The sequence below is a fragment of the Ischnura elegans genome, chromosome 12, assembly GCF_921293095.1.
Source record: "Ischnura elegans chromosome 12, ioIscEleg1.1, whole genome shotgun sequence".
Lineage (NCBI taxonomy): Eukaryota > Metazoa > Arthropoda > Insecta > Odonata > Coenagrionidae > Ischnura > Ischnura elegans.
Genome location: NC_060257.1, coordinates 25,793,317 through 25,812,118, shown reverse-complemented (window position 1 = coordinate 25,812,118; position 18,802 = coordinate 25,793,317). Strand labels below are relative to the sequence as shown.

The 18,802-nt window shown below is 39.4% G+C and overlaps 1 protein-coding gene and 1 non-coding gene across 2 annotated transcripts in view; one reads left to right on the top strand and one right to left on the bottom strand.

The window, feature by feature from the left end:
- Window positions 1-18,802, bottom strand: part of LOC124168960 (sodium-dependent transporter bedraggled) — a 207,345-nt gene that overhangs the window by 26,316 nt on the left and 162,227 nt on the right. Inside the window, exons 6-7 of the mRNA XM_046547381.1 lie at window positions 10,865-11,262; window positions 7,563-7,848 (exon numbers count right to left, since the gene is read on the bottom strand). Coding sequence (XP_046403337.1) covers window positions 7,563-7,848; window positions 10,865-11,262 — 684 coding nt within the window. The remainder of the gene's footprint in view (window positions 1-7,562; window positions 7,849-10,864; window positions 11,263-18,802) is intronic.
- Window positions 14,042-14,114, top strand: Trnar-ucu. The gene has a single exon. It is a non-coding gene; the product is annotated as a tRNA-Arg (tRNA).

The window sequence follows — 18,802 nt, the reverse complement described above, 5'->3', positions numbered from 1 at the left end:
AATTTTATTTGCGTCTTTATAGAAATATTTTTTTTTATTTGCTGTCCAAGGATTTGATAGGTATCGTGGACTGATAACTTTTTATCTTAAATTTATATTTACGGTATATTATATTATCATTTATACTCTCAAGCCAGCCATGAAACGATGAGTGAGTTGGTGTTGGTGGCTCCTCACACAGCAGTAGCGGGTTCAGAAAAAATTCAAGGGGGCGGGGCGCAAAAAATATCTTGAGCAACCTTTACTTTAGTGGTGATGACAAATAATTGAGTCACATGCAGAGTTTAAGAGAGTTTTATGTAAACTGATAGTGCGAATATACAATGCCATCTTATGGCACAAAACAAGTGTCAATTGTGGTTCTGCAATGTAAGGCAATGCTGGAGACCCCGCAAGGGGGGGAGCGCGCCCCCCACATGCATCCGCCACTGTCACACAGCGCCTACGTCCATAAAGTAAGTACCTCGCTATTAAAAAAACTACACTGAAAAATAATGGAAAAAAGTGGATCGTAGCACTCAATACCGCACAGCGGACATTTTTGAAAACCGAAGTGACAACAGAAATCAACCTTCAATGGGATGGAATTGGGCCTCCTTCATGCAGTTCCTTCGATTTTGGTACTGCCACATGAACGACGGTGAAATTCATATAAGATGCGAGGAAAAAAAAATCCTTGGACCGGAAATGGACTTTCCGGGCCATTGCGAGGACCACTATGCTATTCAGGTTCCTGCATTGGCTTGACAATTTTATCAAGACTCTTGGTACTAGATTTTAGGGTATTATATGTTACGGATAGCCAAATGTCCGTAGTTCAATACCCGGTACAGAGCAAATTTTTCTCACGGCAATTTATGTAAACCTCCGGATTGTTAACTGATGACCATCATAACTTTATTTCTCTGACATTTCCTTCAGTATTTTTTATTTCCACGACTCCAGTTCTCTATTCAGCCACGGCAATAAAAATTGGACCTGGAAATGCATAAAATACCGTATTTGGAAAAAAATTACTCCATGAAATTTTCTCGACTCCCCTGATCGTTATAAACCCTGATTTATTTTTCATTGCACTTGAATAGAATCAGCGGATGCGAAGAGCAGACCAGACGAGTCAGTCAGGGAATGTACAAAGGGGAGAATTGGTTTTGGATCGCCACAAAGAGGGCTGGAATAAAATAGCACGCAGTGCGGACACAGGAAGGAAAAGTTTGACGGAGTGTGGACATAAAGGGGGTACGAGGTTGAAATACGGCACGGTCGAACCGGCATGTATCGACCAAGGTTACCAACCCTACCATGTTTTTACCTTCACCGACCAGCAATAAGATTACACAAGGCGTGATTCGGCTTCCAAAGTCACTTAAACATAACACAATATTGTAAACTTTCTTATCTCTAAAAACGCTCAACAATCGCCCACCGAATCAAATCCGCTCATCTAGTAGCCCAGCAATACGTATCCGCTCAGCTGGCAGTGTCCGGAGCATAAACGCTCACCTACAAGCTTGGAGAATAAAATAATAAAATATCTTACATATGATTTGAAATAAGCATGCCAATAAAGATAGTGCAAACATCGGCCCAAGGTGGGTAAACTGTTTTCGGATAACCAGGGCAGAATGTTGATTTGTTTATATTTTTATTTATTTAAATTTTATTTCATGTAAATAAATCAACATTTAGCCCTGATGACGAGCGCCGAGACGGAGATTGAAACGTTGGCCGTAATGAAAGGATTAACCCGATGGGAATCCCGAGAAAAGTTTACCTACATAATTCGCCGAGAAAGAATCAAATCATATTACATCCAGAGGTGATAGTAAACCTCCGGTGATATAGAGCTCAATTTGAAATGAGGCAGGCAAATACGAACGAAATAATACTTGGTTTATCAAAAGGGTGTATTCATTGAGGTATTTCATTGAAATGAACACACAGAAAGGCGAAGGAAAAATTTGGACCCTTTCTGGGGAGTCCGAGGGGTCAGGACACCCCCCGAAATACAAAAAAAAACAATTATTTTCCTTCATAAAAGAAAACGAAATATTGAAAAATAATGAATTAAAAAAATTTTCTTTAACAAATGAAGTTTTTTCGATTATGAAAAGTCTTATAGATAGTTTAAAAACTATTACTCAATACCCTGTTTTTCAAAAAATGTTCCCCTGGTTTTGGACCCCCCATTCTGAACGAAACTCCTGGCTACGTCACTGACTGCCATTACTGAAGTGCTTTGGTCTTCTTGGAACATTACCGTACTGGTAAAAATATTGAATTTGCGTTTTGGAGCCACTACTCAACTGCAACTAGTAAACCAGACTATACCCTTTTTTTCGCAGTATAGCGATGAAGTTGGCTACCCTTGAAGCACTTCATGGTCATTATTTGACGTCGAGTACGAAGAAAAGTGCTCGGAAGAGGGATATGTTGTTTGGATTCCGGTTCCTAACTCAATCAGTTCGCACACACGTATCCATCACACCTGCGTCTTATACAAAGCGAGATGGCGGCCTTGCGCAAGACGACAGTGCTTTGTTAGGCCCACGTGGGGAAGAAACGGATGATTACACAAGATCTCCTCGCGACCAGGGGCGTTCTGGGGTGATAGGGGGCCTTCGACTGGAGCTCAAGATGATGGAGCCCTTACCTCCTTATTCTCCTTATTCGCGGGTCCCACCCCGGAAAATTTTAGGAAATTTCATGCCCGGAAATAGATTTTGACCCTATTCTGCCTCTTAAAAAACTAGATAAAAGTGAATAAAAATGCAATTTCGAAAGAAAAAATTAAGTGAGAATAGAGAATTTTATAGCTTATCGAATTTAATAACAACGACATGGTTCCTTTAATCATTCAGTGAATTTGATCCTTAAAACTGCACTGAAAACTAAAAATAACCTCTAAACCCTTTCAAAGTACATAATCTATTTTATCTTCTAACACCAGTGGCGTAGCCAGAGGGGAGATCTGGGGGGTCCGGGCCTCCCCGAAAAATAAAAACATAATTACTTTGCTCCAGAAAATATAACAAAATATGGATCGATTCATGAATTTACAAAATAACTCTCATAAAAATAAAGTTTTTTTTCGATTATGAAAAGTGTTCAAATTAGTTTAAAACCCTCTAATTAATGCCCTGTTTTACAAAAATCCCCCCCCCGGCTTTGGACACAGACATAAATTACGTCTTAACTGGCTGTATATTTCTCCTGTTGGAAGCGAAATATCACGAAGCTCAAAATTAAATCGAAACTTGAAGCTTGTACGTGGTGGAAGGGCTTTAGCGACAAAAGACACAGAATAGTGTCTTTTATTGCTATACGAAACTCCGTAAGTTTGCATAGAACGTATCATAAGCCAATACAGGGGCGGATCCAGGATTTCTTTCCGGGGGGGGGGGGGGGCACAAGCAAGGCCGTATCCAGGATTTTGTTTTGGAGGGGGGGGGGGGGGGGCACAAAAATACCTCGTAATACAAAACGAACGCAATGATGATGGGACCGTATTAAAAATCTTGCGTGCCCCCGTGCCCCCCCCCCCTAGATCCGCCTGTAAGCCAATAAGTCCTCTTCACGGGGCAGTCGGAAATACATAAATCTTTTGAAATTTCTTTCAAATTGATATTCATTTCGTCTCTTCCGGTAGAATTATCGGTTTGCCTTCATTACGTAAGTCCTATTTCCGCGACCCCTTTTATGATTAACATCCCGACCAACTTCAGTTTCATGGAGTCATGCGGGTACATTTAGAGCATCATCACTAATTACTGGTCGCTCTCCAAAGAACACTCGCTAATCAACCTCCTTCCTCCATTCCAACATCTCTTTCTCCCTTTGATAAGCAGAGAAAAACGCAACGTCACGGATACATTGCATTGTTCCAAGCGGAAATATTTCATGGGCGAAATAAAAAAATCATTCACCCTGACTCGCAAACGTTAATCACAACATACTCGATATAAGATTTGATGCTTTACCCGCGAATTATGAGGAGGAACTTCTCTCGGGATTCCTACCGGGTTAAAAACTCAATTTCTGGCAGAAATCTCCCTCCAAATCAGAAATTGAGTTTTTTTTAACCCGGTAGAACTCCCGATAGGCTTTACTCACGCAACATACTGGACCAAAAGATGGATTTATACCGAAGATTAGCAATTTTCGTATCCAAAGACTTTTATCGACTTCAGAGCCGACATAAAATTTCTGATTATGAAATTCAATGCCCAAAAAGTGCAGAAGGAATAACTTAATTTTTGTGGCCGTAAGTTGCTTAGTCAAAATAAAAAGAGTGAAACTTTTGAAAATTTCACGATAATAGGGTGGTTTCCTATTATTTTTTTATTGCCTAAATCGAAAGATTGTTACTCCTGAAGTACGTATTTCACACTTTTAGATTTTTAAATGATGTTATCTATTTTTCGCGATTAAATTAAAATTGAAAATTTTCAAGTGCGCGAAAACGCGACTGCTAAGTATGATTGCTGGGAAAACCCCGTGTGACGTCATTCTGGTTCCCGCTACCGCAAGTGAGGTGACCTTGGGGCAAGGCTTTGAGCGCTGATACGACGCAGGATGCTAGCAGGTAGCAGAGTACCCTGCTAGAACGTAGCGCTTGGCTTAAATAAGGATTATTAATACCTTATCAAATGAAGAAAACTTTCCGACCTTAGCCAGTTTTAATAAGTGATTATTAAGACATGTTTCCCTGAGCTCTGCGCCTCATGCATGCATTGGTAACCTCAGACGACGTATAACTCCTATCTTCTCGTATAGAAACTAGGTCCCTGTGACGTCACGTGGAGTGGTATCACATTGGCGCCAATCTGGCCCTTTTCAAATGAGGATAAAAATGGACCATTGCCATTCGTATAAACCGGTATTTCTAAAACGAAATAATTTGTATATTATGAATACAGTTATGGTGGGTAAGGAATCGCAATCAATGCCTTTCGTTTTCTTTGATGAAGGAAACTACCCTATTACAAACACTGACAAAAAAATGCTCTGTCGATCCTTGCCATTTATCATGCAACAATGTCACCACCATATCAGCTTGTTGATAGATGGGACAGGGCTTACATCACAAGCTTTATCCCATTTACCAACTCTTCGACGGCTATGCATCATCATTTTTTTGCCTTAACTTCTTATCGCTGGCGACGTGAAGAATGCATATATGTCTGGGAGTAACCGGTAAAAGACGTGACAGTTTGATTCTTTAATTGGAAGGAGCGTGGGACTACGGGATTTTATATTCCATTTGACCTCCATAGTCTCGGGTTTTCCTGCGATAATTCTGAGCAACGCTAGGGCCACAGCAGAAAGATACATGGGTAGAAGATGATAAAGGAAATGGTTGACAGTAATAAGTATCATTCGTAAACATCCACCCGAGGTTATCCATTCATATGTGAGGCACATTAAAGCTCGACAGTAAATTGTGACGGTTCCTGATTGCTATCTTTGTATTTTCATTTTTATCGGTTACAACTTCATTATCAACAATCGTCATCCCTAATATTGGCTGGAAGAAGCTCACCCCTTAATTATCCTATCGGCTATCTTTTAAATATATAGAAAATTTATAATAAGTAAGATCTTGGTGAAAAATTGTCCCTATATGCTCAGTGGGGCATGGAGGTGCAAAAAATGACAAATATTCCGGTGTGATGACTGAAAGTTTGTTCAAAGCTAATGTAAGTACCAAGCGGTAATCGACGCTTACCGTATGGAAAAAAAATTATCTCCGTTGGTGATATTTTAATGTAAACATTTTTAAAATTTAAGTTATTGAGTAATTATTTTAATGTAATTAATTGATGTGAAGGCCATAGATTTTTAACCAGCTAATGGGAGTGAGCATTTTAACCCACGCGCGTTTAAATTTTTGTCCATCTGACACAGCCATGAATTACATCTTAACTGGCTGTATTTCTCTTCTGTTGGAAGCTAAAATATAACGAAAATCAAGATTAAATCGAAATCTGAAGCATCTATTTGGTGGAAGGGCTCCATTTTAGCAAAAAAAGACACGGAATATTGTCTTTTATTGCAATTACGAAACTCCGTAAGTTTAAATTAAATTGTAAAAACCTCCGAAGTATTAGTCTCACATGGACAGGTGGTGACGCGCCGCGGCCGGCTTCAGCAATGGTGTCACGACGAAGTGCGGAGTCCGCTATTCTTTAATTTTCAACGTTCATGCACGCACCCAAGTCTTCAAACATGGAGCTGGAGTAGTGAAAAGCGATATTCGACAGCGAGAAGTCAGGCCACAAATCTTTTGGCAGGGCGTGTTACCATTTTACACGAAGCCCACCAAAAAAATGGAGAAGCCAGAGAAGGTTGGCACTGCTGAGTCTTCGCTCTTGTTCCAGCGTATTTTCCATCTCATTTGACAAAAGCTGAAAGTAGAGCTCTAACGGTGATGATAATTTCTGGTGACGAGTTGGTAATTATTATAAAATGGCTAAAGACACATTAAAAAAAAGAACTATAGTCATTCAATCATTCTCATAAATTCCAAAAATTCTGTAATAACTTCAAACGAACCTCGTGCAAAATAAATACAACACAAATTCTTTTTCCCATTTTGAATGGAGCTTTCGGAGTACATTTACTGGATATTCTATTGAACTATGACGTTATGCTGAAACTTTTATCTAGCCAATAACTCTGATGTTGTTCAGTAAAAGTTTTCACTTCAACGACGCCAAATTACTGAATATTTCTTCAAAAATCCAAGGAAGAATGCCAGCTTCCCTTGGCAAATTGTCACAAAACGTTGGAGCAAAAAGTAATAGTGCACAGAATGCTGAATAATCAATGGGATTGAGCTAAAACTAGTGACGCAGAAGCATAGGAGGACCTACAAGTCACTTGTATAGCGGTTAGGTATTTGAGTACCCATTATTTACTCGAGTACTTACCTAGATATAAAATGAATTCTCTTGACAAGCAAAGGAAAACTTCCCTACCAAGGGCCTACCTAATTATCCGCCCTTGGTAGGGAAGGAATTATAATTGAATACCCCAGTGAGAACTCGATTGTCTCGAAGACTGCAGCACCAGAACCCGAGAGAATATCGAAGCCGTGGCTCGATTGGAGGTCCAGTAAAATTTTATTTCACGGAAATTAAAGTGAATTTCACCGTCGTAATTTATGTGTGAAAAGGTGAATGAAATCGACATTTTACGGAAAATATATCAGCTCTTTATTAGTTTTTAAAATTATTTGCTTGCAAAATATTATTTTCCTTAAAGACATTTGCGACTTTTGCTTGTAGGGGTGGCAGCTGTCCCCCCCCCTGCCCCTCGCTGGGTACGGCCATAATACAAGCTATGGCGAATGACTGCTTAAGAGTCAAGAAATTTTGTTTCAGAAATTCTTTTTACGCAGAGATATGATAATATGATATAATTGTACGGAAATCAGTATTACAAACATGAAATTAGCGAAATAATAATAAATTTGCCATTGTACATGAACTCCAAATTTACACCCGCACTGAATATGTGATACGTAGATGGCAACTCAGAAAGCAGCAATGTCAACTCACCCATTACCGTCCCCGGCTTCATCCTCCTCTTCCTCGTCGTCCTCCTCCTCAGGGTCCCCAGCGGCATCGAGGCGTCCGGAGAGTCCTTCGGGGTCCTCGGCATCCAAGCCGCACTCCAAGTCGCCGCGGCCGTTGGAGGGCGAGTCATCAGGAGCCTCCGGAGCGCTGTGCACCATTCTTCGCGCCGATATCCTCAGCGGCTGCAGCCTTCGCATGGAAGACCGTGAGAGACGCAGCTGCGATTCCAACGCTCCAGTCAAGGCGGGCGAAGGTTCTGGGTCCCTCCCTTCGAAGCAAGACATAAAGGCGTTACCAAAGTGAGCAAGGGGACTAGATAAAGGAGACAACAATCCGTCCCATTGAAGCTTGGTCGCATTCGACACTTCTGGGCGCATTTTTATCGGCTTTCAAAAATATCCGCAGCGCGGCAATGAGGTGAAAGCGATCGATTGATTATTTATCAATCTTTACCGGTCAAAAAACGTAAAAAAAAACAAATCGCCTCACTTAATTACTGGACACAATAGATAGAAATAGAAATTGTAGTGTTACCATAATTTTTCCTTGGTTTTCAGACGATTTTAGAGGGAGTTTATTCTTTGACTTTCTGTCGTATCTCGTCTCATTCGCCCCAAAATTTGTACGAAGCAGTGAGTCAGTTGTTAGTGAGTTAGTCGTCGGAAGTGGGTTTCATTGTATATACAGGGCGGAGGAAATTTTTGTCAATTTTCTATCTATGATTTCCACTAATTAAGTAAGAAGATTTGTGTTTTACTATTTTTGACCCTGTGACCTTGATTTACATTAAAAATACGCATTTTGAGATTTTTCAAAATGCATATTTTTAATGTAAATACGTTAATGTGTGATTGAATGCTAGAGAGAATCATGTTTTGCAATTTAAGTTTAGCAATTAGTAAGTGAAACTACGAATAACGTAGTCTGGTAACAGAATGAGAAAATTGAATAAGAAAATACTTAAATGGTTCTCGCAATTTTTTGCCATTTTTTGCGGAAAAAAATTCGTAACATTTGCCCTCCCTCGCGAGAGATTGGACGAGATTCGGCTAGACCCCCTTTTTCCCCTAAATGCCTAACGTAATTAATGGATGTATCTAACTTCCAGTCAAAAGGAGCAGTCGCCTATTTGGGAAAATATGTCCTAGAAAAAAATCCCAATTCAATTTATTTTACATAGAATATTTTGGCTTGGTTTGAAAATAAGACAAAAGTGGCTGGCATAGAGTTGATATGCCTTCAGCAACCCTGCATCCTATCAACCCAAGAACTATACCCCAACACCTATGATTCATATTTTCAAGACCTATAATCCAAGATACAAAATCAGCGTTCAACATTGAGGACAAGAGAAAGAAATAAAATAATACACAATGGAAATAAATTTTAGCAAAAAAAAAAACGTTTTCCGCAGCGTCGCAGAGGATTTTGGTTGCCATTTCTTGAACTAATTTCCATAAGTAATTTTTAATTCTGAATAACTATCGAGATACAGTTAAATTCACAATAAAAGTGTTAAAATATTAGATTGTCATCTGGTTCTGAGTTACCCTGAAAATTTCAGCTTGATAGCCAATCATAAAGTGGCTTAAAATTGAGTTGCAAAATTTGACACGTACAAGATGACAAATAATAAAGCGAGTTTATATAAACGTTACTCGCTTTGCTCGCTGGGGGGGCTCTGCCCTGCGGCCTGTTATGCTCACTGTGGGAGGTCTTACACTTTTTGTTTGCTACTTGTTACTTAAGGATCGTTTACTTTTAAGCTGGCTAGCTTAGGTATAAGCAATATTTCCACTTTCACGTAAAACGAGCGCATGGTACGTAGGCTACAATATGAATGTAAATATTTATAAAGAGAAACGTTTTTCTGAGGGGCTAAAAAAGTAAAATAAATTTCTACGAATTTCTCTAACTTATTCAATTCAAATACAAAAAAGATGAGACCACGTTCCACTGTAACACCCAATGCATACGTAATATCATAACATAACGACTTTACGTATTACAATGAAAAACACGTTTATTAATTATTTTCCACAAAACTCAACCAAATTCTTGATATACGAATAAGATGTAACAGCTGTTCCTCTTCGTAAGCGAATTACGTAGGGACTGAATATCAATATCTAGAACAAATGCGCCTTAGCATGAATTGGGGCTAGTATGACGAATTTTATCGAAATATAATTTATGCTGATCGCGAATGATTTCACTTCAGAAATACCTCTATTTAAAGTTTTAATGAATCGGGATACACAAATATCTCAGATTTAATATCCAACGCAATGCGCAATAAATCTGGTGAGTAACGGATCACAGCCTTTGGTGTACAAGACATTGTGAATGTCAAGATTTCGATAATTTTCACAGTTGAATAACTTAGTCACTCAAGGAAACGTGATTTTCGCAAGACAAATAATTGAATAAGAAATACCTTTACTTGCACTTATCTTCCATATTGTATTATTCACTGCCTATTCACTCCTGCAGCTCACAGATAACATTGTACATTAAAAAGGACATTAACGGAAAAAAGAACGTAAACAAAAATAAAAAGTTATCACCATCACAAAAAATGAAAATATAATCATTTTTACCTACCTATATTATGTAAGACTTGTTTAAAAGTCTTTCTACTACAATCGTGTATCGCCAACAAGATACGAACTATAGTCAACAGCACGAATCATATTTCTAAAATGGCATTTAGTGCACTTGTTAACTTTGAAATTAATAACCACCACACTTTCGATGTAATATACCAAAAATAACAACTAATTTCCTACCTTATATTTCTCCGCTTTTCATTTGAATGCGCTCTGATTTAAACAGATGTTTGTTCTTGCGGAAAGAAGAAGCAAAGAAATAGACATTTCAAATATTATTTTCCTTGTTTTCTTCCTTATATCAGTTTTTCGTTTTAATTCCTTTATCTTCTTTCCCAATTTAGCTCCTCTTGTTTGCATAAACAAATATGTTGCTATGATTGTTCGTTTGTATGACTGCCGCGCCGCCATTGGAATTTGGTGGCCATTTTTTGAACTAATCCCCATACTCAATTTTATATGAATAGACAGATAAATAATTTTAAATTTAGTGTTTTCATAATTTTTCCTGGGGTTTCAGACAATTTTAGAGGGGGTCTTCATTAGACTTTTTGCCGTATCTCGTCTCGTTCACCCCAAACATTAATATGAGTGAGTGAATGAATGAATGAGTGAGTGAGTGAGTGAGTGGTCGTTAGGGGACTTAATAGAATATAGATAAAAAAATACCCATACCTTCTAATCCTGCCGCCTCCGGAGTGGGTGTCATGGCGGATCCCATTGTTGTTGTGCCGACATTACCCACGTGGTCGCGGCGGCAAGGTAGCGTAGTGGCGGCTGACGACGCCTGGGAGGCTGATTGCATTCGCCGCGGGGGCGAAGTGGACGCGTGCCGCCTCCGGCTGCCCCTTCTGCTCCGCCTCAAGCTCCTCCGGCCCCCTTCCCACTCAACCACCTCCACTTCTTCGTCCTCGCCGTAGAGGAGGGCCGCGGGAGGTGCGGAGGGCGGCAAGTCTGCCCGGGGCGGGATTTGCGACTGGACAGCATCTCCGCTTGCGGCGTCCACCTCCGCGATCCAACTCCAGTCCGGCTGGTCATCGAGGTCGCTCGCCGAGTTGGACGAAGATTGTCTCCTGACGAACGGAAGAAATTTTGATTAGCACTCCAGCTACAGGCATGGTTCATGGGTGGTGTGGAATACAAGCAGGGATGTTACGTAGACGATGTGTAGAGGCACTGCAGGAAACAGAATTAAAGAATCTCAGCTCAGCTGTTAAAGAATTGCTTATGATAGAGATACTAAAACCCGGATTTGTCTGGAAAAAGATGATGATAACAGCGAATTTAACACTATTAATGCCCGGCTGGGTCAATTCGACCCAAAAGAGAATATTTTTGTTGATTATTTTGAAAGGAAGAAAAATTTTAGACTCATATTTCATGACTTTTAATTATATAGTTTGTTTTACCACTGTAAAAAAGTTAGGCCTGATATTATTATTTTTTCTAATGTTTCTCATCACTTATACCAGCCATGCCCGGATGGCTCATTTTGCCCCAGACTATCAAATCCATTTAAAGCCTTTCTACTTTTCCTTTGTATTCAATGTAACGGTGTGTTTTATAACGAATTTTTGTCGAAATGTTACCGTAATTTCTTTTTAGCGTAATACCATTGAAATTCATTGTGCCACCCAAACCCATCAGAGGAAAAGTGATAGGTATTCACAAATTTGTGGTAGCTAGTTTCCCATAACACCATAGATATTGTTGGACAACTACAATTTTAATATTTTTCGTATAATTAAATTTTCTACTACCCTCCCAAATGCTTGATAAACAATATTAATAAATAAACTGGAAAGGAATTAAGTATCTTGAGTAAAATATGCGAACATGGTCATATTGGGTCACATTGACCCGCTCGGGCATAATAGGGTGTAACGATTGGTCAGGCATGCTAATGTTAAATGGGTTTACCAAAGTTGCCAAACGCGTCGCTGACGGACAAATTGATCCAATTTCACGGCAAACAATGTATAATTAGGGGTGTTAACCGAAATTTATATACATGATGTTGTGATATCCAAATTCAGAATAAATTTTCAATGCTATTTCCCGCAATTACAAAGATCATACTGCATTATATTGGAGAAAAGTGAATCGCATTGCACCCATCACCGCGCTGCGGTCATTTTTGAAAGCCGATTTAAATGTGACCGAAGCGGCAACAGAAATCAACCTTCTGTGGAATGGATTTGGACCTCGTCTTCGCAGTCCTCTTGGGATTGGGTTTCGTGATACACCGGAGCAATTCTACTTCCGGGCCTCGGTTTCATAACTCTCGAACGAAAGGTCATGCATACAATTTCGACACAATTCTTGACGTGGTTGCAACGGTATTAGGGCGTTGGAAAGGCCAAAAAATGCTATGTGTTTATGTCAGCGGGGAAGATAGACGAGGTAAGTTCAGAAAATAACGGGAATTTTTGTAATATTCATATACTCGTCTACGTTATTGTCTAAATCGTATACATTATCGACTTCGCATTCAAAATATACGCAAATACACACAGAACACATAAATGCCATTATTTACGATAAGGTATTAATATATCACCTATCACAAATGCTATTCCTCAATATTGTAAATACTTTGTTGCATTAAGTAAATATTTGGAATAAATGGATCGCAATGTAGTGTCCCTACTCATTGTTGCGCTTCTTATCAGTAGCGGATACAGAAAACACTGAACGGGGGGGGGGGCGAGGGGGGGGGGGAAGGGGGCGAAAAAGATATTTTGAGCTACCTATACTTTTGTTCATTCTCACTGATTATACACATATACATGACAATGCCACCTTATGACATAAAAAAGTTACAATTGTGGTTCTGCAATGTTCGGCAATGAAGGCGTCCCCGCAAAAGTGGCGGGCGGGCGCCCCTCACATCCGCCACTGCCTCTCATATATAATCCTTTAGGAAACTAGGTAAAATTGAGGTCACCCAACACCAGCACGGATGCTTTAAGCTCTCAATAAGACACAAAACTCAATTTCCTCTCTTCATTTGCCTACATGGATGTGTTTCGAGATCACGGAGGCGGGTAAGCGGTGGTCCGGAATCCGGAGTGACTCACATGTGGGTAAACGGGTGCATTAGGTCGCCTATCGTACTCGGGAGCACTTTCACAACCACCCCCACCGCTCCTCAAACGGTCCAACATGCGGCGAACCTCTGTCTGCTCATGCCGCGGGCAAAGACAGTCTCGTGAATAATGACGCGAAGGAACGAATTTGAACAAACGATTGCGTATTTGTCATACTGCCTCACCAATTCACTCTTCTATGAGTCTTTTCTATGCCTCTTCTTCTTCTAGTTTTAAGAAATTTCAATTGTTTTCTATTTCTGTAGTGAAGTGTCCAAAAAATTCAAAATATAAAATAATGAGAAAAGAAAATAAAACAGAAAAAAATATATTAAGAATATTTTATGCTGTATAACAAAAGTATATATTACTGGAATTAAAAAATAGACAATAGTAAATATTTTCTTATTCTATGTATTAATTCATTCTAATCGAATATTGTCATTTGGTATTAAGGTTTCCGCCAATACAAACAACACACTACCCTTACAACTCAAAATAGATGCGCAAAATAATTATTTTATTGTTAACTGACTGGTTGTGGTAAACATGGTTTACCGGGACAGCGGGAACGCATCCTAGGCGCGAGAAATGATATGAGGTCGCATATCGATTAAGTCGAAAAAAAAATAAAATGTCATTCTTTCCTTGAGGATGGCAACGGTGTCTCGATTAATAAAGTTACTGGCGTCACTCGCCAGGACAACTCATTGCATATTTTTATTTCTCGTATGGTCTAACCCTGTACCTTTATCTTATCATAGTCCCTGTGGCGCAGTGGATAGCGCGTTGGACTTCTAATCCAAAAGTCGTGGGTTCGAATCCCACCAGGGATGAAAAATTTTGCCGGCCTCGGTGGAGCCGGGGTAACGTCCTCGGCTGCCAAGTTAGAGGTATCGGCTTCGAATCCCGCCTGTATTAGGTTGTTTAAACAAGTAAATTGCAAGGAAGGAATAAATAGGCCTAAATTCGCTTGAAATAAAAGAGGAGATTATTATTATATTATTGCTAACCTTGTATTTATTTGCTATGAGAATTACTAACTGTTGCAAGTTTTGAATTTTAAAGAATTCAGTCGTTGATTTTTTTAATCATATATAATATTTTTATGATCGGGTGGTGTGCTCTTGGGGATTCTATTGCATGCTGCACGATGATGATTGATCAATGATCACCCCATTCCAAACACCGTAGATGTGGCTCTCAGGGTATTAGGTAGATGTAGACGAAATAATCTTAGTATTCGCGGATGATCAGGCGTTGATTACCCAGTCAGCGAGAGATCTGCAGACTCATATGGATAGGAAAGTCAAACGTGGAGAGAAATACTGCACGAGGATTAGTTATTCTAATTTTAAAGTGATTGCACGCCCAATTGAGAAATGTAGCTTGAAGATGCACAAACTCGTTCCCCGTATCATATGACTATTAAGCATGATTCACACGTTGATAGAAACTACTTTGGTAATAAAATAGAAATTTTCGACAACTGAAGTGTCAAGAATATATAACACTGCTTCTTTGCTTTTGAGAATGTCACCACAATTATTTTTTCGCTCATACCCTAATTAAAACAATAAAATCTACGTTTATCATCATAGGCGGGTTTAGGGAAGGGGCTGTGCACAATATTAATTTAGAAATGTGTAGCACAAGTGTTGATGATGATATTTTGAATTTTATTAAAATCATGCTAACGTGAATAAAATTGGTCCTTGCGCGTTCCACGGAAAACTCCGAGCAGAAAAATTTGACGGAGGGATTTTTTTTTTAACAAGTCGACGTCCGGAAAGGTCGAGGGAAGTCAGGAATAGAAAAAAAAGCGAAGCGCGACGCGGGTGTAAGGGAAGACGCTGAGCAGTTAGCGTCATCGGCCACCGTAACGGATGCCAGGGGAAGAAGACCCAGCCGTGTGTGCAAAACACCACCTGCAGCCCAATATAACATTGCCCGCCTTCCTGGCCATGCAAACCCCGGGGCATCAGCCTCGGCCCTTGCGGCGACGAGTCGGGTTACAGACCGTACGCTGTAGGTGCTTGAACCCGGCCAAATCCAGGGCATAGCGAAGACAGAAACCGGAAAAGAAGCCAGGGCACCCGTCTCAAGCGGGCCTGTCTATGCACATATGAATGCAGTCAACTTTGGTATGGTATGGTATTTGGAGGAGGTGACCGACAGCTGAGGTCATTTGCGCCATGAGGGAAGGGTATGGAAGGAAGGGTGGAGAGAAACCCGGCGTCGGCATTAGCCTGCTTTTTACGAAAGGCGCCAAGGGGACCACGGTTTAACGTCCCATCCTACGGACGGAGTGTTGCGCTTGAAATGTCCTCCACACAACACTCAAGCAGGGATCGGGCAATCTTTGAAAATTCTCTGCCACCGCCGGGGTTTGAACCCGAGCCCGCCGGGTGGGAAGCCACACTCTAGCCACCACACCAGCCCGATCCCCTTCAGTCAACTTTCTTAGGAGAGATATCGCGGAACATAACAAATGATAATGATTAACAGGGATATCGTGTTGTCCACAATTTATTAACCGAGTACTACAAGTGTTTCGATTGTTATACAATCACCCTCAGGAGCTAAAGCAACTGACAATAATCGAAAAAGGATATTCGGGCTTCCAGCCGGGTGGTCTCCCTCCAATCTGCCGACGAATACGAGTCGGGTTCCATCCTCAGGGCTAAGGATGGAACCCGACTCGTGTTCCGAAACGTCGGCAGAATGGAGGGAGACCACCCGGCTGGAAGCCCGAATAGCCTTTTTCGAATATATTCGCCGGGAAAGCATCAGATTTCACTTCAACTGACAATAATATTACGTATTAAAAATTGAAAAACAACGTTTTTCTCGCCAGCTAAAAAGAAGAAAATAAATTTCTCTGTCCATATCTGAGTCTCGATATGAATTGTTTCTCTAATGGTGACATACTTTATGAAAATCATTACGACCAAAACGAAAAACGTTGGGCACATGTAAAATTACATACATATACCTACCCACCGTAACTACAACACCCCGGACGGTCCAAACGGATGGAGCTGAAATAAGGAGAGATATTTTTCCGGCGACGGGCTACTTCTTCCATTAGCTGCTGTTCAGCATTGACAGTCACTAAATATTATTTGAAATCTAGCCAGAATCATGGCAGAAAGCATATAAATATGCATTATTAACTATATCTGAGCTAGATATAAAGTTTCAATGCTCTAGATAGTCGTTGAGTGTGTCAAAACTGAGTTACTAAATTCCACCGTAACAAACAGACGGACAGACACGTAAGTAAGTTCAGCAAAACGTTGTAAAAATTTCAAATACCAACAGATATAAGGGGGTGAGAAGCAAAGGGGTACAATGATTTCTTTTTCTAAACAGAGGTAGGTACAGAAAATGGGGTAAATAAAACAAACGAGATCAATTGAATTTTTATTAGGGGATTTGATTTTCCCCTCGATGTTATTAGGGCATTTGATTTTCCCCTCACCACAGAACATAGACTCACTCGTAGCCCTTGGCAACCAAGTTTTTGTGTATTTCTTCCAACAATTAACTTTAACTAATTCTTTTCATTAAAAAATCACTTGTACGCCTTGGCTTCTCACCCCATAATATATATTTATTCTCAGAAAAAAAACTGAAGTATATACATTATACATACATCTGTTGGTATTTGAATTACTTTGTCAGTTTCTACATAATCTAAAGTTTATTGTATAACAATCGAAACACGTGTATTACTCGGTTAACAAATTGTGGACGATACGATATCATTAACATATGAAGGCGTTCACTTAGAACCGAAATTTATTAATTTGAATTAGAGACCAAAGTAATATTAGCTAAAAATTTAAAATTGACTGTGGAGGATCAAAAAAATCTCTCCTGAGTTTCTGGGGCAAATATTGAAACTTAGCCCTGTTTACACGAAGCACTTTACCACGCAACTACACACTACCAATAAATATACATGAAGGCTTCGATAGGATGTTACAGTTATATTGTTGATATTAAGGATAATGATCGTATTCAATGATTTCTAATCACTTAAAAAGCGATGTTCGATGATAATTCTTTAATTTTATCCATAAAGAAGTAATTTCCCTTTTCAGTGATACTAGGGGCTATTCTGAGAACCAAATAATTCATCATCGCCGGCCAACAATCCTAAGATTGATATGACACCACTCAATTCTCCTATCAGCTAATCTTTCCACACCTACGTATTTCTCCTCTTTCACATCTTTCTTCACCTATTTTGTATATTTTATTCGAGGTCTTCCTTTCCGTTCTTACCATCCACTTGTCCCTCGACGATTGTCTTCATCAGGCCATCGTGTCTCAAGATGTGGCCTATAAGGTTGTTCCGTCTTCTTATTAAGGTTTTCATGATGCTTCTTTCCTACTCTCCTTAGGACTTCCTCATTACGATTGTAATTTCTCAAATTCTTTACCACGCTCGTAGAGTTTAAATACAATATAACGTCTTCATTTAAGTTCTGTGCCATATATTTGCTTTTATTCGATAATACCTAACATCGCGAAAATTAACACCATTTTTAAATACTTCGATTTAGATTCCATTTATGGCCAATTAATTTTCCATAGCCGTGTCGATGTTCGCTGATTACCAAAGAGCGCAAAACGTCCGTCATTATGGCATCCGTTCCGACAAAACGTTTGGATTCATTAAATGCATTCCCTTGCATCAACTAGACCTTGCTTATTACAAAATTGTTTGTCACACAAGGGCGAGTCTAGCCATGGAAACCAACAATCCTTGAAGTGAGTAAGCTGTTCCTTTTTCATTACCGCAGCTCCTAAATTCGACGCGCATGGTTACATCTCGTAATAGCGTAATTATGGAGAACGCAGATTCTCTTCCCTCACGTACGGTAAACATTCCATTTACCGCTCACAAAAAGGCGAATAGATTTCCGCCGTGTGCAGTGATTTTCACACATACTTATGAATGTTAATTTAAGCAATTGTATCATTTTTATGTAATGCGAATAATATTATACTCAGTTTCCATATTTATCGGTATCTTTGGGGTTTCCTATTTACATGGTTTTCTTGAATTTCTACATTATTGGCTGCGGCTAACATGAGCCGCAAAACAAGTACTTGACAGTAATGGTTTGCAGCTTAACCTTTTAAAGTTGACTCATTATTTAAATGAAAACTAATTTTTTTCCACATAAATGCATTAGATAACATCAGATAACACTTTACTTTAAAAAATCTATGCCATTTCCATTGAATTATGCTAAAATTTCATTTCAATTAACGAAGTTTTCATTTCAATTTTTGAAAATTCGAGAATAATTTTTTGTGAAAAAATGAAGGTATTGTATTTTGAGGTCCACTTGATAACTAGTTGTGATAAATACCTTCAGAAGAAAACAGTTATAAGATAATTAATACAGCTATGGTAACATATTCCTTCACTAATAGGTATTTAATAGTCAACTGAGAGCTTTAAGAAACGAAAAGCATTCATATTTAAAAAAAATTAAATTTGAGA